General features: G+C 36.2%; 1 protein-coding gene and 1 pseudogene across 1 annotated transcript; both read right to left on the minus strand.

The window, feature by feature from the left end:
• Positions 1–3868: 3868 nt before the first annotated feature.
• Positions 3869–4818, minus strand: LOC124228550 (olfactory receptor 4C6-like; annotated as a pseudogene).
• A 10413-nt stretch (positions 4819–15231) lies between these two features.
• LOC124229546 (olfactory receptor 140-like) lies at positions 15232–16158 on the minus strand. The gene has a single exon (XM_046644814.1). The coding sequence runs from the start codon at positions 16156–16158 to the stop codon at positions 15232–15234; it is 927 nt and encodes a 308-aa protein (XP_046500770.1).
• Between the last annotated feature and the right edge of the window lie 6189 nt (positions 16159–22347).

Here is a 22347-nt window from a genome sequence, read left to right on the forward strand (position 1 = left end):
CATCTCTTCTAAAACACATGAGAAAGCAGGTGAATTCCTTAAGTGATCCTACACCTAGTCTTGATTTCTGTGGTTGACTTCCTTCCAGTATTGGTTCCTGTTTTGATCCTGATTGCAATCCTTATTTCTATTAATTCTTGGAATTATTATACTAGTCATAATATTCAAACTAATTGCCGTTTTCTTTACTCAGTATTGTAAGACTGGCACACAAGCTAGAATAATTGTTGCTTGGCAACTTGAGATGGTAGGTCAATCTTATAACCCTGGACAAATTTCCTTTTCTAATTAGGAGTATTCCTAAGAACTTATTTTAAACCAATGTTTCAAAAATGTTGAATTATTACCAGTGGTACTCTACCTGTTCTATAATTATGAAAAATGTCAACATAATGAATCATAGAAAAGGACATGTACAATGTTTGTGCAAAAATCTAAAATTAATTGAAATGATATAACCTATGAAATGCTTCTTCTGTTTATATATATATACCTCTATGCTTGTCCACTGTGTCAATTTCCCACCAAGCACAACTGAGCAAACAGATGAGATAAAAGCCCAGCACCGAGGGACATGTTGGACTCAGGGCAGGCAGCAACCTCTCTTGCACCAAGGGACAATATTTTGATCATCAATGCTTTCCATTGAAAGATTGTAGATAAAAATGGGGGAAAAGGATAAATAAATGGCAAGCAATAGGATATTTTGGAGTATATGAGGAAGCCATTTGGTGTGATACTAATTCAGCCTGACCTTGTTTTTCCAAAAGGGCCTGATGTGGCTGCAGAGCATTCATTATATACTTGCTTTAAGTATTTACTATGTCCGAAGGACAAGAACAAATGTCCTTAAGATAAAGATTCAATTTCCCCCACATTGGCATTTCCTTAAGGATAAGCATCTCCCCCCAGGCTTGGAATTGATTGCTGTACTCAACCTGTGAACACTCAGCTAGAGAGTGCAGACATACTACCTGCTGTGTGAATCGGTGTACTGTCTAGGCAATCTTGTGACTGTTCTAAAAGGAAGATCCCAATCATGTGTGATACATACTCATTGATTGTATATAACCAATCTATACACTCCACTTCTTTGATGCCCTTCCTTCCTTGGGGAAGGAAGGTCCAAGGCTAGTCCTCAGATCTGCTTCATAATAAACTCACCGTAATTTTGATTTATAGATTGATTATGGATTATTTGTGTTGACACTAGGCAATTGACTTTTGGTAAAGTTGCAAATGCTTTTCAGTGGAGAAAGGTCATTCTTTTTAACAAATAACATTAGAATAATTGAAGCCTCATCTAGTCTACTTAAACCTAAAAATCATGCCTTATACAACAATTAACTCAAGTGGATCATAGATTTGAATGTAAAATGTTAAACCATAGAATTATTAGAAAAAAAGATAAGAGGAAATGTTTGTTATCTGGGATTAGGCAAGAGATCTTAAATATACTACCAAAAATACAATCCATAAAAGGAAATATTTATAAATTGGACTTCAAATTTAAAATATATTTCTCTGAGTTTTACATTGTTCAGAGGAATAAAATAAAAGCCAAAGGGGGAAATATTTTGTGCAAGACGTATCCAAAAAAGTAAATGCATATAGAATATAAAAGAACTTCCAAAACTCAATAGTAAGAGAAGTAACAACCTAATTAACAAATGTATAATAACTTTGATATTTTACTAATGGATATATAAAAAAGTCAAATAATCACATGAAAGATGCTCACTATCATTAGTTGTTATTAAATTGTGAACTAAAACCAAAATGAGATTATGCCACATATGTATTTTAATGGCTAGAATTAAAAGAAAATAACAAAATAATTAGCTCAAAATTGGTGAATAAATTTAGAACTCTTGAAGAGTGAAAGCTTTCTATGCATGTGCCATGATACTTCTAAAATCTGCTTTTGCATCTCTCTATTTATTAATCTTTATACAAATATAAATCTATTCCTGCTTCCTTTAGTTAGACATAATACTCTTCTCCCTTGTATTTTATAAATGTGTTCCTTGTGTGTTTGTTTGCTGGGGGTATTATAGAAACTTATTCTATTATTTTATAATCACTACACTGAAAGGAGCCACAATTAAGATGAGGACATCCTTGGATGGTAACTTGATGCAATAACTACTTGGAGTTGTAGGTTTTGACAACTGAACGCAGTTAATGATAGACATAGGGAGTCTTAGCTGGTCACATGTCAGTATTGCTAGAAATATTTTCTAGTTTCTCATCCAGCTTGATGTGGTCTTGTGACTAAGTTAGACCTGAGAATTTGTGCCAGGAAATTATGCATGCTGTTTCTAGTTTGTACATCTAAAAAGGAATAAGTAGTGCTCTCCTTTATCCCCCTTACTCCTTTCAAAAGTCTGGGAGATGACACAGCCTACCTGGCTAATGTGGATGTGGAGATAGAAGTTTCATGTTGAAAAAGACCTAACGGCCCCAACAGCTCCAGCCTTCTTACTCTTGAATTTTTTTATTGAGTTCATAATAGTTTACAACATTGTGAGATTTCAGTTGTACGTTATTACTTGTCCATCACCACATAAGTGCTCCCCTTCACCCCCTGTGCCCACACCCTAACCTCCTTCCCCCAGTAACCACTGAACTGTTCTCTTTGTCCCTGTGTTTCTTTCTCTTCCACATATGAGTGAAATCATCTAGTGTTTGTCTTTCTCCATCTGGCTTATTTTGCTTAACATAATAACCTCCAGGTCCATCCATGTTGTTGTGAATGGGATGATTTTGTCTTTTTTATGGCTGAGTAGTATTCTATTCTGTATATATACCACATCCTCTTTATCCAATCATTGGCCAATGGGCAGTTGAGTTGCCTCCACTTCTTGGCTATTGTGAATAATACTGCAATGAACATAGGGGTGCATAAGTCACTTTGAATTGTTGATTTCAACTTCTTTGGATAGATACCCAGTAGTGGGATAGCTGTGTCATATGATATTTCTATTTTACATTTTTTAAGAAATCTCCATGCTGTCTTCCATAGTGGCTGCACCTATTTGCATTCCCACCAGCAGTGTATGAGTGCTCCCTTTTCTCCACAACTTCTTTATTTATTTTTTGTCTTAGTGATTATATCCACTTTAACAGGAGGAAGGTCATATCTCAGTGTAGTTTTGATTTGCATTTCTCTGATAATTAGTGATGTTGAACATTTTTCCTGTGCCTATTGACAATCTATATATCTTCTTTGGAGAAATGTCTGTTCATATCCTCTGCCCATTTTTTGATTGAGTTACTTTTTGGTTGTTCAGTTGTGTGAGTGCTCTATATATTATGGAGATTAATCCCTTGTCAGATACATGATTTGCAAATTTTTTCTCCCAATTGGTGTGTTGTCTTTTTATTTTTATCCTGGTTTCCTTTAACTTGCAGAGATTCTGTAGTCTGATGAAGTCCCACTTGTTTATTTTTTCTTTTATTTCCCTTTGCAGAGAAGACATGGTATTTGAGAAGATCCTTTTAAGATAGATGTCAAAGAGTATACTACCTGCATATTCTCCAAGAAGTTTTATGGTTTAAGGTCTTACCTTCAAGTTTTTGATCCGTTTTGAGTCTATTTTTGTGTGTGGTATAAAATAAGGTCTACTTTTATTCTTTTGCATGTGGCTGACCAATTTTCCCAACACTATTTGTTGAAGAGATTATCTTCTCCGTTGTATGTTCTTAGCACTTTTGTCGAAGATTAGTTGTTTGTAGTTGTGTGTGTGTGCGTGTGTGTGTGTGTGTGTTTTTTTCCTGGGCTCTCAATTCTGTTCCATTGATCTGTGTGCCTGTTTTTGTACCAGTGTCATTGTCCTTGTAGGAAAGATTTGTTCTTAGCATGCAATCAAAGATAACCCAGGGTGCCTTGTTTCATACACAGTTTCCTCATGGCATTTTTCACTTCTGTGTTCCTCAGGGTGTCGATTAAGGGATTTAACCTGGGGGCAACAATAGCAAAGGATACAGTCATTGCCTTGTCTATGGGGTAAGTGGCCACAGGCCTCATTTACAAGAAAAAGCACGACACAAAGAACAAGATGACCACTGTGAGGTGGGAGCCACAGGTGGAGAACTTTATGCCACCCTACAGGGCTGCAAGACTTCAGGTAGCAAAGAATGACCACATAGGAGGTGATGAGGATAAGGAAGATGGTCCCACACATCACCCCACTGTTGAGCATGACTAAGAGGCCCAGGATGTAGGTGTCCATTCAGGCCGGTTTCAACAATGGAAACAAATCACATATAAAGTGATCAATGACATTGGGACCACAGAAGGATATTTGATACATGAGGAGAAGCTGTATTACTGCATGGATAAATCCCCCCATCCAGGCCTCTCCCAGCAACAGGTAGCACACCCAGGGGTTCATGATGGTTATGTAGTGCAGGGGCTTACAGATGGCCACATAGCTGTCATAGGCCATCACAATGAGAAGGATGATCCCTACGCCACCAAAGAAATGCTCTGCAAAGGGCTTGGCCATGCAACCTTCAAAGGATATGGTAGTGCTCTCAGAGAGGGTGTCCGCAATCATCTTGGGGACAATGGCAGAAGAGAAAGTGGCATCTGTGATAGACAAGGAAGTAAGGAAAAAAATACGTAGGTAATCTCAAACTCTGACTTCTGAGGATGGTTACCACAATGAGTAGGTTTCCCAAAATGGTAGACACATACACGATAAGAAACATACCAGAGAATAATTTCCACAGCTCTAGATTCTTTGTAATGCCCAAAAGAATGAATTCAGTCACATTGGATTCTCCATTTACTATGGGCTGATATAAGCACATTGTGCTGAGCTGGTAAATCTACCAAAAAATAGTATTTTTAATTAATAATCACTGAGTGTATTGGGCATTTTTCTGCTTTATCTCACATCCTCATGACCTACCTTTTTCTCCAGCCATTGTTACAGCAACCAACTGCTAACAATTTTAGCCTGACAGTAACTTGACCCTATTGATTCCTCCAACAACACCTTCTTTCACCAGTGTATCTTTTGCTTTCTGTCCTGATACTTGCTGCTTGAGACACATAGAAGACCCTGATTCATCATTCTGGTGCATAGACACACCTGGAAAGATGAAGAAATTAACATACCTTAAGGAGACCCTAGGTCATTGGTAGATAGAAGCCAGTGGATAAATGGTAACCATCTTAACACAATTTGGATTAACTTTCTTTCTTTCCCTGTTTCACTCTGCCTATTCACTGCCTCCATTCCGTTTTCCAAAATAATCTACCAATATCCAAGCTCTTCTGTCAGCCTCTGCTTTTGGGGAACATCAAGCTAGGAAGCAGACTTCCATTTATTACTAAACACAAACAAGAACCAACAACTTGGAACATGTCATATAAATTCTCATTCATGCATTCCATATATTTATTGAGCACCTGAATGTGCTACATACAGAGCCTGTTAAGACATGTCATAAATCAAGGACTCTCCACTTTTTAATAACTATAATCTTTCCATCTACATTTCTTCCTTCTCAAATTGCATTACTGTTATTATTATTATATTATTTTTACATATTACTAATATTCAATGACTCCCTACTATGTCTCAGCCTGTGGATTATTCTTGAGACATTTTCTTCATTTTAGAGATAAGATACTGAAGCTTAGAGATGTGAAAAAAATGATGCCAAATTTCCACAATTAATAAACAGTGAAGCCAAATTCGTATCCAGCTTTTCCTGATTCAAAATCAATACCAATAACAAGCTATATTCTTTGATGATAATATTAACCACTCAATGTGAAAGACACACTGTGATTCATGATATAATTTCATTTTCATAATAATTGAGTGAGATAGATTTATGCTTTCTGTGCACATTTCACCGAACAATTCTACAATAAAATTCAATGGCAATTTAATAATAAAGAGCATGTTCTAATTTTATATATATATAATATATATAATCCAATACTGAAACGAGAAGTTACAACCATTTATTAAGCTTACAAGATTCTAATCATTTTCGAGATATGTTGATTAAAGAAAAGAAAACCTTGTCTCTTTCTCTGCTCCAGGAAGAACCAGATCCAACTTAGCTGAGACTATGCACATGAGCCTCAATCAGTATAAATCATTCCTTCCATATTCCCTTGTGAAGGGATGATCCCAAATGAAACAAAGAATGCTAAAGAATAATCAAAATATAAAAAAAAAGAAGTCATTTATTTCACAGTGTGTCCCAGTGAGGTGCTAGGTGTGTTTCATGCATTTTTGAAATTATTTCTCATATCACACGAGATATGTACTATCATAAATCTTATCTTGAAGATGAGGAAACTGAGACTTGAAGACATTAAACATCTCGTTTAAACTGATTAGGGATTACAAATCCAGGTAATCTCATTTTTAAACACAGGTTCTCAACAATTACACTATACTATTGAAGAAGTGAACAGTGACCTCAACTAGCTAAATACAATTTTTACTGCAACCAAATTATAAGGTAAAAAAATTGCTTCAGTACTGTAGGGTCACTTAAGCAGAGGCTGTGTGTAACTTGGTGGGAATATACTAGACACCGTTGCTTTAAATGGGGATATAAACTATATATTCTTTAAGACACCTGTAAATACTCAAAAAGCTATTCTTAGAATTATCCTTCTTATAAACAAAGTATATAGCTGCTGGGTCACTCTTGATAAATCTACAACATAGGCTAACCATCACCTCTCCAATGTCCCTAATGAAGTAGAAGGAATACTGTCTTGGAAATCAAGATGACTGGGTTTTATTCCAGGTTGTCCTTCTAACTCCTAGAATACTTTGTTACATTGCTCACTACTCTGGGTCTTAGTTTCCTCACCTGGAGAATGAGACAGTTGTGGTAAATGAGTGTAACCCTAGGGTTTCAAAAGAGCCATCTCAGGGACTCTGTCCCTTTCAAACACAGCAGCTTCGCTCTTATCTGAATTAAATGTTTACAGTTCCAGGTAATATTTACTTTGAGCAATCTCATGACTTAAAAGATAATGCACTAGAGAAAATAATAATGCGCCTTCTGTCTTAAAATCTGTGAATTCATCACAAATCTCTTCTGACTACTAATATAGATCTCAGCTTCTGACATTCTAGAACCTCCCCCTCTCCATATCCCTCCCCATCCCTCCCCAAAACTCAGCTTCATCATTTTGTATGTCTCTTGCCCACTGGAGTCAATCCCACCTTTTACTACAAGAACACACAGCCTAGTCTCTTTAGGACATTGGGAAAGGCCATGGGTTCAGAATGAGCAAATTTAGTTCTCCTTCTCATTCAGGCCATTGACTGACTACGTAAACTTCAAATCCTGCAAAACTAAAACAATGCGATAGCAATTAAAGTCAGTAAGTCTCAAGTAGTTGTTATCTGAGGGTACTATGGTAAGAGCTTCATGATTTTCTCTTTTACCTCTCACAAAAGCCATATGAGACAGGAACTAGCATTATCCTGATTTTCTGAGGCATTGGGTAAGGCTTGGACAACTTGTAGAACTTACTCAAAGCCTTTTGGTGGGTATGTGATCAAGTTCATAGCACAGGCTGCTAACCTCTATGCCCTACAATCCCTCTAAGAATTTCATGGCCTGCACAACACTTCCATGAAGATTAAAGGAAGTAACAGGTATGAGAATGTTTAGAGAGCACTATTCAAATATTCATCATGATTATTTTCCATTTCTGTAAGCTCCTGACTTCCTCTTCCCTCTGCCTATGCCATCTGTTATTAACAAATCCATTACAACTCCTCCTTCATGCCTCAGTTCTTCCCAGATGCCCTCTTCACCACCATCGTCCTGGATATTTGCTACATATGCCTGTATAGGTTGCATATCATTAGTAATTAAATTATCTTCTTAGCTAATTTTTAAAAATTTCATGTTGGTTTTGTCTCCTTCAATTGTGTAATTATTACCTAGATAGTACATATTTCTTATTTAATAGCAAGTCCATTATTCTGAGGAATACGAGGAAATGCCCTATCCATAAGAAGGAGAGATAATGAGCACTAATGAAACAATGCATATGCATATAAGTTCTATAAGGGAAAATATCAGTATGATCTGTATATTTCAATGAAGATGAAATGATATAAAGAAAGAAAAGGAAAACAGTTTATATAGTTGAAATGTATGGACTTTGACATCACAAAAACCTGAATTTCAATATGGACCTTCCAGGGATGTAATGAACTAGAAGTAATATATTCTCTCTAAATCTCAATTGTTATTTTCACTTGTATTAAACGTAAATTCCTAGCACTATAATTTAAATTTTAATATTTAAATTTATAAATATTAAAATGGGATAAAAATTTTAACTTAAATTATAGTTTAAATGCTTATTAAATATTATAATGCGTAGCATATCTTGGGTGTCTTATAAAACTTAGTCATATTCACCCCTACTAGCCCTAGGTATGAGGTGCCTTGAGTAGATGTGTCTACCTAGACTGGAGTTCAACTGGGAATAAGTAGTATGAGCAATAAGCTTAAAGAAACCTATGTAAAATTCCTGATTTTCTACACTTCAGTAGTTATTCCTTCTGCGTTCCTATAATAGGCCAGAAAAACACTCTGAACTTGTCATCTTCTGTAAAATGGGGAAGTAGTGTTTTCAATTCCAAAGGGTTGTTGTAAAGATTAAATGACTATACAGCGTAAAGGTCTTAGATCAGCATCCTTATTTCTTTCCCAGGATGAGGAGAATGATTTTGACCACAAACTATTTTAAAATAGATCCTCTGCCCTTGGATTTTCAACAAACTTCTGTTTACATCTGCTTCTCTTAAATGCTAGATTGGCTAATAGGAAATCAGCCTAATGATTCCTCAACGCTAAGCGGGATGAAAGTTTTTGAATTGTCATTAAAAGAAAAATCTTGCAAACCCATTTTCTAAAATAGCCTTCAGTACTATCCAAAAGTAGAATAATTCAAGTAAAAATTATTTTACAAATTATAAAAGCAAAATATGGCCTTTGGGAAATATTTTATATAGATAGAGTGAAAGAAAATTTAAAATTGCGACCACTCCCAACCACAAGCACTCATTCAACCTCTATTAACAGTTTAGAGCATGCACTTCAGATCTGCATTTGTGTGTAGCTATACTGTAAATGTAAGTCATTTGCCTGTTTTACTCTATATAAAAGTATATAAAATATTATAATATACTTGAAATTTTAACTTAATAGTTTGTATGGACATTATCTGGCAGTATTTATGAATTTTCCTTTATTTAATTGCCACATATTATTCCCTTACATGGTTACACCATAATTCCTTTAACCAGTCCAGTTTTGCTTGAAATTTATATTATTTCTAATATTCTGCCTTATACACATGCCGCAGTAAAAATCACTTACAGACATCTTTATTTACTGGTTGGAATGTTTCTGTTGGAAAAAGTCTATGTTATCATCACATCAAAAATATGTATATGTTTCAATTTAATACAGTCTGTAACATTTCTCTCTAATTCCTGAATCATCTTTTATTCCCATCAATGGTACATTAAAGAGTAATTTTCGGCATAGCTTAACTAACATTTAATATTGTCAATCTTATTTTTTTAACCAAATGATAAGGTGAAAATCGTATCTCACTTTAATTTGCACTCATTCATTCAAGCATTTATAGGATTTCATTGATGACATAAATAATAAATACATTATTGATATCAAGATAAAGCTAAATTAAATGCAATGTAATATATAGAGAGATATATAGTCTACACAGAGATATCCATATCTAACTACTACTAACAATAAATAATTTAGTAAGTGCTTTGTATCTGAAATTTTGCTAGTACTTTATACATGTTTTCACGTATGATCCTCACATCTGGCTATATTTATACATCTTTTATGCCTGAGAAAAAGCAGAATAATTAATTTGCTTAAGACTATACAGTTAGTAAGTGATAGAGCCTGGATTTGAATCCAAGAAGCTGACTTTATAGACGATGTGTGTTTCTTGTGTCTGAATTTCCTAAGAAGTAAAATAATTTCTTCAATAAAATCCTGGATAACAAGAAGTGATAGCAAGTATTTATCAAGTGTCTCTGGGTCATTAGTTTCTAATAAACAATCATTGGCCCTGAGATCCTCACAAGATCTGAGTCCCGGACACATACATCATCAATAGTATATGTCTCTAATTAAATGCTTTAAAAGGACTTTTTGCTCTTGGTCACTAGTCCTAATTCACTTTGCTTTCCTTGAAAGCTGTGCAGGGATGTTATTCTACAATAGCACTTTTATAGACTGGAAATTACTGTACCATTATGGATACAAAAATTACTATTTTTTGCAATACTTTCAGAGGGAGTTGGATTGATCTCTGAATGACCTTTCTGGACTTCATCACCCAATCTCTTAGCAAATCTTCAGCATCACCCTCAGCACCAGAACCAGCAGCGAACCCACCCATGTGGGCAGAGCTGCCCATAAATAAATGTGTGTACTTTTATATAGAGAAATACACTTTTAAATTATGCTTCATCTTTACATTAACAATTAAAGCCAGAAATTTAATTTATCATTAACTAATCAAAACAGAAAGAAAACACCTTATAGGTTCATTCTCAAAGGTGATTAGTAGAAAAATTAAGGTTAAAAGACATTAGTACAAGAGGAAAGAAGAAACATATAGATACTGTATACATGTATAATATGTATATATGCATATACATACACACACACACACACACACAGGGTTGCATGAAAGAAGGCATGCATAACAACAGCTCTAAAACCATCCCAGATATACCCAGCTAGCCCTGTTCCTTCCCTTCCTAAGAGCTCATCTCTGAAACATGAGCACACTCTTTTATTTGCTGATCTCATTATCTGAATAGAAGCCAAAAGGTAAACACATAAGTTTTAACAATTTTTCAAAAAGAATTAAAGTAAATCTGGCTAAAAATTGTTAATAGGTCAAGCCTCTCCATCCCAAACCTGCAACTTGTACATATACATGAAACTGGTAAACTGCTGACGCTTTTTAAGTATAACATAATTGTCTGTGTGTATAGGTGATTTAATTATTTCAATGATTTCAAAATGGTAGTTCAAATTAATAAGAACATGTTTAATACTCAAGTTATTAAAGTCACCTCCAAAACTCAGTCTGATATCATCTCTGTGACCTCCAAAAGCCAGTTTACCTGATGGGCCCAGTAAGTAGAACTTGGACTTTATGCAAGCAAAATTTCTAGGAATATGTCAGGATCACCAAATGTCTGGCCCCATTCAGAATTCACTCACATGAACTTTCATCTACAGAAGAGCTGGGAATCATGATGTGCTAGAATTTCAACAAAGCAAATCCAAGTGTGGAGGCAAGTAAGACCTGCGCTGGGAACAAATCATTTAACGGAAAGTTACTTTGATAAGGCCAGAGTACCTAGTGATTTTCAGGAAAAATTTAAAATAGATGTCCAAGGACTTAAGTGGGAAACAACTCTTGTGGTGGCAGAGGAATTTAAATTTCATCTAAATGGAAATGTTGCCAAAAAAGACAGCCAGCTAAGCTGTTTACAAAATCATTCATAGAATTGTGTCTACCATTTGGCTGCATTTTGAACTTAACTTGTAAAGTTTCCAAACTGTATCTTAGAAGAAACATCATTTATAAGATCTTCTCCGTTGGATAATTGACCTGGTCTAAAGGAGGGCAGAGTGCTATTTTCAAATGACACAGAACTTCAAAGTGTGCAGACTTGCATTAGTCCTATTTCATCCCTTTGAGGCTGTGCCTCTACTGACTGAGGAGCAAATCACCATTCCAGTGAATTCCTACCCACCCCTGCAATGATCTGCTTTTCCCAGGAGCTGAACTTCACTGGAGCCAGGCCAAGCTGATGCTCCACAAACACAAAACTAGATCATGGTATTAACGATTCAATTATTTGCTCCACAGCTAAGGTCTCTTCTTCAATAACAGAATGGCCAGACAGGGATCCATCTGCCACAGGGTGATCCAGTGACTCATAACATAAATGGGGAAAAGTCAATAGCATTTATCCTTGGCCACCTAGAAAATACCAAGACTGAATTTTTCTATCACCTAATCTGGCGTTCTTTCATCTTTTAAGAGTATTATTGAAGTTGTCCCATCTAACTGAAGGAGAGTTGCCACTATCAAAGATGAAAAAAGTACGTCAGCCAGAAAAAATATGGACTAATTTTGTCTTCCTCCATACCAATTTTTCTCTCAAAGGACATATTTTCAATTTAGAAATTATTACTAGCACAATTACATTATTTGTTTATTAACATTGTTTATTATCCATCTATTCTAAATTGGAATTTAAATTCCACATAAACACAAATTTTATTTGTAGTATTCAACATTCTATACCCAGCTCCCAGAACTCTTCAGCACACTGTAGGCGCTAAATAGTATTTATTGGATAAATTAAATAAGTCAAAATTTCCTAAAATTAATTAACCATGGAGCCGCATTTCAAGTAATAAATATTAACACTTTGGGATAACAATAGGAAAAGTCCTATAGAGACAACATTTAGCTCCTGAAGGTGCTACCCTCATGCCAAGACAGAGTATCCATCTCCTCAGTGATTGAGTTGCTTATTCTTTCTCCAAACATCTTTCTCACCTATGTGTCACTCTCTTTGAAATTGAACCATTTGAATTTCATTTCTTGAGCCTATTATATCTGACTTTTCATGATGCCCATGAAGGAAAATACATCTGTGGAAATGAGATCATCAGGTGGATTTTCTTTGGCACAAGGGAAATAAAGACAGTGCAAGTAACATGGGAAGTGGAGGTTAATGGACAGCTGAGGGGAAGCAAGTGGCCCCCTGAAATAAAAGAAGAGTGCCTCAAGGGTAATCTTCACAATGAGGCCAATGATCAGTTCTGTGTTTTGGTATTTTCACATCATTCTAGAAGAGTACTTTGAAATGGGAAGAGCAGAGAAGACAGAGTCTAAAAGACTCGTTATTGTTGCTTAACTTCATTAAGTCTCATTTTCTTGTATGAAATAGAGACTTTTCTAATAAAACTTGCTGCACTAAGAGAGTTAAAGTATGTAAAGAACCTTTCAAAATGTATGCCTCGTGGTTGGCCTTCAATAAGAGTTAGCTCACTCCCCTCACTTAATGCCTAATATTTTCACTGAATTAAAAGTCCATATGAACCAAAGTATCCTTATATAAGAGATCCAAACATTATTTATCTTAATTTTTGGAGTAAATATACTTACTTCCTTATATGTTATTTTAAGTATTAGAAAAAATCAGATGGCAGTTGGACCTCATAAGACAGTCTTGATGATGAGTACAAAGGGACAACTTAAAATTCCTTAAAATTATTCGCAAACCAGCAAGAATCTGTCTACTGAGAATGCCAGACTGCCTTATGCTTCCTCCAGTTCTTAGACCTTCCAAGCTTGCTGTTGACAATTTATAATTTGTATCACATTAATCTTCTCACCCCATCACTGAGCACTTGGTGAAAATCTTAATGATTGGCCTTAGTTTCCCTCTTCAAATCCTCTCTTTTGTCTTAGAGTAGAAACAACATTTACTGAATACTTTCCCTATCCTTACCCCTGGTTTACTGTCATCTATCTAAAAGTCAAAATGAGCTACTTCATTTAATCTAGATGCTGCTGAACTGTTTAATTCTCATCAGCAATTGCAAACTTAATCACCTTTAACAGATTAAGTGCTGTTTATATCATCTTTCAGGCCTAGACTTTGTGGGAAAAGGCCCTACTGCTTAGGAATTTGAGACAGCCATTCTAAACCTAGAACATCCCGTCACCGCAGAGAACAGTGTACCATGCTCTGGTCTCAATGAATGGTCAAATTTAAAAATAGCTCTAAATGACCAGTGAGTTTGAGAAAGGGACATTTTTGAGAATTAATACAAGTTGGATTTTTATAGTCAGAGAAGCTTTGATTTATAAAGTGTTATGTAGTAATGTGGAAAGACCTGATATTTGTCGTTTCATAGAAGGGCATTATTGCTTAAGTATATTGCTACATGTAAGACAAGGCTACAATAAATTTGACACCATCTTTATTGAATAACAAAGTGAATCATTAAGACAGTGGAAAAGTTTCTTTTCTAAAGACTATGTTTATGTCTATGTTTATGTAACCATACCATGGACAATTGTGTTTTATTTCAAAGAATGTCAGACTGAGAAATGAAAGACCTGGATTCAGATTTTGTAGGTGAACCTCTTACATGTGGGACCTGACACAAGTAAATTAGTGAACTTCTCGTGGCATTAATTTCTCTGTAAAATGAGGATAGTGATATTGGAACTACCAGTTTAGTACATGATAAGTCACCTAACTGAAGGGAATATGTTTAATAGATAATTAAGTGTTCATTTAATATAAATATACACATCAGACCTACAGACCAATAGCTTTGGAACACGACTATATGTCTTTATGTTGAGATTAAATAAAGGAACTTTTACCTTTGTTCCTTCAAGTGGCTCCCCAAGTCTTGGTAAGGAAAAAGAAAAAAACTTCTTTTACACTCAAGAAAAACTGTGAGCCATAAGAATATTAAGAATATAGGACCAAATTAAGAGTAATTAAAAAATTTCTGGCTTAATGTTTGTGCCAAGAGAAAAAACATTAGAGATAGGTTTTAAATTATTATTTCTTCCTTTGGTGAGTGTCTCTCCTTTTGCTTTTGGTAAATCCATAATGCCAAAAAAAAAAATCAGTAGTGAATTTTTCACTCTCCATCTGTCCCTTCCCCATGTATCTATCTAAGAATTTCTATCCTTTTTTTTTCTTTACCACAGGCAAATCAAAAATAAAGAAGTTTGCTATTATTTAGCTGAGATCAAGGTTCCATGAAAAAGCCAATTTCATCCAAGTAACATACATATAAAAAATTAGTAAAGTAGCCATGGACTCTGGAGAAAAATATACTCTAAAATCATCAAACTGGGAATTTATAGTTGTCCTTTCCATTGCATATCCTGAATCTATGCACATGTATATTGAAGACTTGGTAAAGTACATTAAAAACTATCAAAAGCACATATCAAAGAGCCTAACCACTATTGAGTACTCAATAAATGCTAGCATCTGGCATTTTTTTCTGTCAGTGACCTGCAAAATTTGTTAATTTCCTTTCACAATTTACAACATATATAATCCTCTGTAATTATATATATCATCAGTTTTTCGGCATCTTTTACTAAGTTACTCTCCTCTTCAACAAACTCCTCAGGGCATTTTTCACCTCTGTGTTTCTCACTGTGTAAATGATAGGATTAAACATGGGAGTGAGGATTGTATAGAACACAGCCACCAACTTGTCCATTGGGCAGGTGGTCACAGGACGCACGTAGATGAATATGCAAGGCACAAAATAGAGTACCACTACAGTAAAGTGGGAGCCACATGTAGAGAGGGCTTTGTGACAAGCTTTGGAGCCATGAGATTTCAGAGAGCTCAGGATGACTATGTAGGAGATGAGTAGCATGGAAAAAATGAGCAAACACATAGCCCCACTGTTGGCTGCCACCACCATTCCAAGCTTGATGGAGTGACTGCAGGCAAGTTTCAGCAGTGGGAAGAAATCACACATGAAGTGGTCAATGACATTGGGGCCACAGAAGGACAAGTTCACCATGAAAAGAACCTGCACAGTGGCATGCAGTATTCCCCCAATCAAAGCCACAACCACCAGGAAGCAGCAGAGCCTCTGTCGCATGATGGTCATGTAGTGCAGGGGCTTACAAATGGCCACGTAGCGATCATAGGCCATGACAATGAGGAGGATGATCTCTGATCCTCCCAGGAAGTGTTCCACAAAGATCTGAGTCAGGCAGCCACCCAGGGAGATGGTTCTCTTCTGGGACAGCATGTCAATGATCATTTTTGGGGTTGTGACAGAGGTGTAGAAGGCATCTATGAAGGACAAGTAAGTAAGAAAGAAGTACATGGGAGCTGAAAGTGTGGGACTGAGGGAGATGGTAACGACAATGATCATATTGGCCAGCATGGTAAATAGGAAAATAAGCAAAAAGACAATAAAGAGTATTTTCTGCAAATGTGGATTCTGTGTGAGTCCCAAGAGAATAAATTCAGTCACATTGTTGAGAGATGTCAGGTGATCCATCTAGGGAGTGACAGCTTCCAAGTGCCTAAATTACATAAAAATGGCTAAAGAAAGATACCCATTAATCGTGTAAAGATTGTAGTCTGAATCTGATTGTACAAAAATAGAGTAGTCACTGTAACTGTGGAGCATGTCCTTAACACTCCTTGCCTCAGTAATTGTTTGAGTTCTTCTTATTTCCTCCACGATGTTTTCATGTCTTCAGATATATAGTATCTGTCACATATAAATCATCTATAGGTAACATTTGATGTGTAATTTACTGAGAAAATACTGGGCTATATAAATAAGATCTAGACTCTTTGTCTAGTTCCAACTCTGTGACTTTATTTAGTCATTTCAGTGCCCCATGTTTCTCAGCACTCTTCTGTGTCTATGAGTTTACAAATTGTCACTCTCAGCTGTATTTTGAAAGGTTAGAGTTATTCTCTCTTCCAGGATAATTCCCAAAAGAACCCATAGCTCTAACTGTGGGAAGAAGAACAAGGTCAATAAATATCCATCATAAGCAGACACATTAGGAAAATACGTAAGTCATTACTGACACACTCTCTCTGGTATCTACCATAACAAATATGCTATTCATGTGTGTTTCCTCACTGTGCCTACTATAGTGCCTGGCATAATGTCTGCTGTGTCTGGCACCTACTGGGTGATGAATAAATGCTTAGTGAATCGCCACTTCTTTGTATGTAAAAATTCACATGCTTCCCCAGCACAACAACTGAGGAATTCAAGTGCTCTCATCCTTCCTCTCTGTTTATCATTACTCTCTACCTTATGAGAAATATAAACAAACTTTTGAAAGGAAGCTGCATTTCAGTTTAATAGTTTCTGATGTACTATGTAGGGTAAGTATGAAAATAGTAATTGCTTCTAGGAAAGAGTATGCTCTGGATCATTTTACTTACAAGATAATTATTGTGTTTGTTAATTAATATTTATTTATTCTTCAAAATTCTGTTCCACATGCAATTTAACATAGCTACACTCAACAATTGTATGGATTCAGTAGACTGGGATAAAGACACTCTTGGATAGGTTTTCAGTACATGAGGATCTATCAAAAAATAATCTTTATTTTCAAATTTTATAAATAGAAATTTAAGAGACAGTGTCAATATGGTGGCATAGGCAGACTCTGAAATCACAGCCTCCCATGGACACAACAAATTCACAACTATTCTTGGGATAATTAACCCTAAGAGAGAATGGCAAACTGGATTTAAAGAACCCCCACAACAAGGGACCATGCTGACTGAAGTGGAAAAGGCAGATATTCCTTCTTGGAAAGGAAAAAGCCACCTTTTAGGCATGATGTTTCATGGCAGGCCAGGAACAACCTTAAGGAACAAAGTCTTCACTGAAGGAGGGGGATCTGATTAGGGGAGTGTTACTACAGTAAGCATCTTTTGGACTCAGCACAACCCAGACAAGTGTCATAATACCTAAATTCGTTGGCTATTAACTGCAATAGGGAATACCCCTAGAAGAGTTATCGGACATAAGGGGAAAAAAGGTCTGCTCATAAAGGGCCCAGGCACAAATTAACCCATTTCAGAAAGCAACCTCAAATCACCAGAAGGAAAGGTATGCAGTCCTTTGGTGAAAAGAGATTCACCTGATAGGCTGAAGATGCATCTTGCTGAGAGGTCAGACGTCTCCAGGGACAGAAACACTGGCAACAGCCATTGCAGTGACCTAATACAGGTGTGCTGAAACAGACACTGACTGACGCTGTTAAGAGTTCTTCCCCTACCTGTTAGCACAGGAGTCTGTCCCACCCACTAGAGTACCTATTTAATCCAGTTCAGCAAGGGAAGAAAGCCTGCCCAAGGCACTGGCCACACCCAACAGCAAGCCCTCAGGCAACTTGTGGTCCTGCATTGGTGGGGTGTCTGGAACCTCTGCAACCAGGGGAGAGTGGGTCCAACTCTGTGGGGCAGAGCATGCATGAGGGGCAGTCCTGTGTTGGTGGATTATGCGAGGCCTCTGCAGTGGGCCGACTGAGTGCACTTCAGTGGGTCAGGACACATGCATGGGGCAGGACTGTGTTGATGGGGTGTGTGGCCCTTCTGGTAGTGGGGCCTTTCAGCTGCAACAGACCTGTGCTTCTGAAACAGCCACGTAGAAGATTGGCTCCAACTTCCAAAGCCTGAAACAATTGGGTGCTTCCATGACTCGGGCCAGCCACACTCAGCTGCAACTATGAGAGAACTTGCAGTCTGGTGGCCTACAGCAATTGTAAGCCCCTGAGCCTGGAAACAAGCCACAATGTGGGCCTAATCACTTAACAGAAAAACTACAACAGGCATGTTCTATTAGACCTTGCAGTCAACTGTGCTGGGGCTCCCCACACCTGATAAACTGAAAAAAGGAGCATAGCATCCACAGGAAGCTGAGCATTACAACCGGCTGGCCAGGTTGATAGCCTAGCCTCTATGGGCACCCGCAGTAAGAACAACCTTGCCATAAAAGAAGGACACATGTTGCCCACACAGGGCACACTCCTGGAACACCTGAGACTGGTGATGAGAGGGAAGCACATGGCTATGCCTCATACGGCATCTCTTACATAAGGCCACCTCTCCAGGATTGGGAGATGTAGTTGATCTACTGAATACATAGATATAAGCACAGAGAAAGAGGCAAAATGAGGAGACGCAGCAGTATATTCCGAGTAAAGGAGCAAGAAAAAAAAACTCAGTAAAAGAACTAAATGAAACAGAAATAAAGTATCTTCCTGACAATGAGTTCAAACAAACAGTCACAAGGAAGCTCACAGATCTTGGGAGAATGATGGATGAACTCAGTGAGACAACAAAAAAAGTGGAAAATGTAAAAAAGAACCAATCAGAAGTGAAGAATACAATAATGGAAATGAAAAATTCACTAGAAGAACTCAACAGCATAGTAGATGATACAGAAGAACAGATCAGTGAGTTGGGTGAAAGACTAGAGGAAATCACCCAAGCTGAGAAGATAAAAGAAAAAAGAATTTAAAAGAACAAGAGCAGTCAAGGGGCCTCTGGGACAACATCAGGTGCACTAACATCCATGTTATAGGTGCCCCAGAAAGAGAAAAGACAGATAAAGGGGTAGAGAATCTATTTGAAGAAATAATAGTTGAAAATGTTCCTAACCTAAGGAAGGAAACAGACATCCAAGTACAGGAAATACAGGAAGCAAAGAGAGTGCCAAACAAGATAAACCCAAAGAGGCCCACAGGAAGATGCATTATAATTAAAGAGTCAACAATGAAAAACAAAGACAAAATCCTAATAGCTGCAAGAGAAAGGCAACAAGTGACATAAAAGGAAACCCCATAACGCTATCAACGAACTTCTCAGCAGAAACCTTACAGGCTAGAAAGGAGTGGCACGATGTATTTAAAGTGCTGAAAGGAAAAAAAAATGCAGCCAGAATGCTGTACATGGCAAGGATATTATTAGGATGGAAGGAGAGAGAAATAGTTTCCCAGATAAGCAGAAATGAAAGTAGTTTATCACCAGGAAACAAGTTTTACAAGGAATGATAAAGAGATTTATTTAAATATAAACACACACAAAGAAGTTAGATAAGATATCAAAAACATAAAATGAGGGAGCAGGTAAGCAAAAGAGTAGAGGTTTTAGCAAGATGTCAAACATGAGACAATTCACCTTAGTACAGACTGCTGTATAAGTAGGTAATTTTATAAGAACCTCAAGTAATCACAAAGTAGAAACCTATAATAAATACACGAAAGATTAGGAGAAAGGCGCCTAAAGATAATACTAAACAAAACCATCAAGCTACAAGAGAAAGGAGCAATAGAAGAAGAAAGGAATAGAGGAGAATACTAAATCCCATAGGAAAAAAAGTAACAGAATGTCAATAAGTACATTCTTATCAATATCTACTTTAAGTGTCACTCAACTAAATGATCAAATAAAAAGGCATAGAGTGGCCAATTGGATAAAAATACAAGATCCATATATATTCTGCATGCAACATACACACTCAAACCTAAAGACAGTTGCAAACTGAAAATGAAGGTATGGAAAGTGATACTCCATACAAATGGCAATGAAAAGAAAATTGCGGTGGCAATACTTATGTCAGACAAAGTAGACTTTAACACAAAAACTGTAACAAGAGACAGAGAGGGGTAGTACATAATGATAAAGGGAAAACTCCAACAAGAGGATGCAACATTTGTAAATATGCACCCCTCATAGAAGAATATAAATATATAAAACGCTTATTAACAGACAAAAAAGGAGACATAGAGAACAACACAATAATCGTAGGGGATTTTAACACTGCACTTACACTGATGAATAGATCATCCAAACAGAAGATCAATAAGAGCACATTGGCCATAAGTGACAAATTAGACCAGTTGAACTTACTAGATATATACAGAACATTTCATATAAAAACTGCAGAATACACATTCTTTCCATATGGACATGGAACATTCTCCAGGATAGATTACCTGTTAGGCCACAAAAGAAGTCCCAATAAATTTAAGAAGACTGAAATAATACCAAGAATCTTTTCTGACCACAAAAGTGTGAAAGTGGAAATCAACTACAGGAAGAAAATTGGAAAAGCCACAAATACCTGAGATTAAGCAAAATGTTACCGAACAATGATTGGGTCAATGAAGAAATCAAAGGAGAAATAGAAAAATACCTGGAGACAAATGAAAATAAAAATATGACATGCCAAAATTTATGTGATACAGCACAAGAGGTAAGACGGAATTTTATAGCAATATAGTCCTATGTCAACAAGCAAGAAAAATCTCAAATAAACAATCTAACAGTGCACCTAAAGGAACAAGAGAAAGAAGAAGAACAAAGTCCAGAAACAGTAGAAGAAAAGAAAGAATAAAAATCAGAGCAGAAATAAATAAAATAGAGACAAGAAAAAACAACAGAAAAAATCAATGAAACTAAGAGCTGTTTCTTTGAAAAGATAAACAAAATTGGCAAGCCTTTAGCTGGACTCACCAAGCAAAAAAGAGAGAAGGCTCAAATAAATAAAATCAGAAATGAAAAATGAGAAAGTAAACAGGCACCTCAGAAATACAAAATAGTATCAGAAAATACTGAAAAAACCTGTATGCCCACACGTGGGATAATCTAGAAGAAATAGGTAAATTCTTAGAATCATACAATCTTCCAAGACTGAATCAAGAAGAAATAGACAATTGGAATAGACCAACACCAGTGAGGAGATCTAAAAAATAATCAAAAACCTCCCCAAAAATAAAAGTCCAGGACCAGAGGGGTTCCCTGTTCAAATCTACCAAACATTCAGAGAAGACTTAATAACTTTCCTTCTCAGACTCTTCCAACAAATTGAAAAGAAGGTAAGCTTCCTAACTCATTATATGAAGGCAACACTATCTTGATAAAAAAACAAGACAATACAACACAAAAAAGAAAATTATAGGCCAACATCATAGATGAACATTGATGCAACAATACTCAACAAAATACTAGCAAGTTGAGTACAACATTACATTAAAAAGATCATACACCATGATCAACCATATTTAATCCAGGGATGCAGGAATGGTTCAAAATCCACAAATCAATCAATGTGATACACCATGTTAATAAAATGAAGAATAAAAATCACACGGTTATCTCAATAGATGCAGACAAAGCATTTGACAAGATACATCATCCATTTATGATAAAAACTCTGAATAAAATGGTATAGAAGGAAAATACCTCAACATAATACAGGCCATATATGACAAACCCATAGCTAATATCATTCTTAATGGAGACAAGCTGAAATCTACTCCTCTAAGAACAGGAAGCAGACAAGGATGCCCCCTTTCACCACTCTTATTTAACATAGTATTGGAAGTCCTAGGCAGAGCAATCAAGCAAGAAAAAAAATAAAAAGGATCCAAATTGGAAAGGATGAAGTGAAACTGTCACTATTTTCAGATGACATGATTTTATAGACAGAAAATCCTAAAAAAAAATCAAAAAACTTTTAGAAATAATAAATGAATCTGGTAAAGTTGTAGGATACAAATATCAACATGCAAAATCAGTTATGTTTGTATACACCAATAATGAAGTATTAGAAAGAATAATTAAGAATAGAATCCAACTTACAATCTCAAATGAAAAGAATAAAATACCTAGGAATAAACTTAACTAAAGATGTTAAAGACCT

The sequence above is a fragment of the Equus quagga genome, chromosome 17 (assembly GCF_021613505.1).
Source record: "Equus quagga isolate Etosha38 chromosome 17, UCLA_HA_Equagga_1.0, whole genome shotgun sequence".
In the NCBI taxonomy this organism is placed as follows: Eukaryota; Metazoa; Chordata; class Mammalia; order Perissodactyla; family Equidae; genus Equus; species Equus quagga.

Excerpts from the sequence above, each read along its gene's own strand:
- LOC124229546 (XM_046644814.1), bottom strand. The coding sequence starts at position 16,158 with ATGGATCACCTGACATCTCTCAACAATGTGACTGAATTTATTCTCTTG.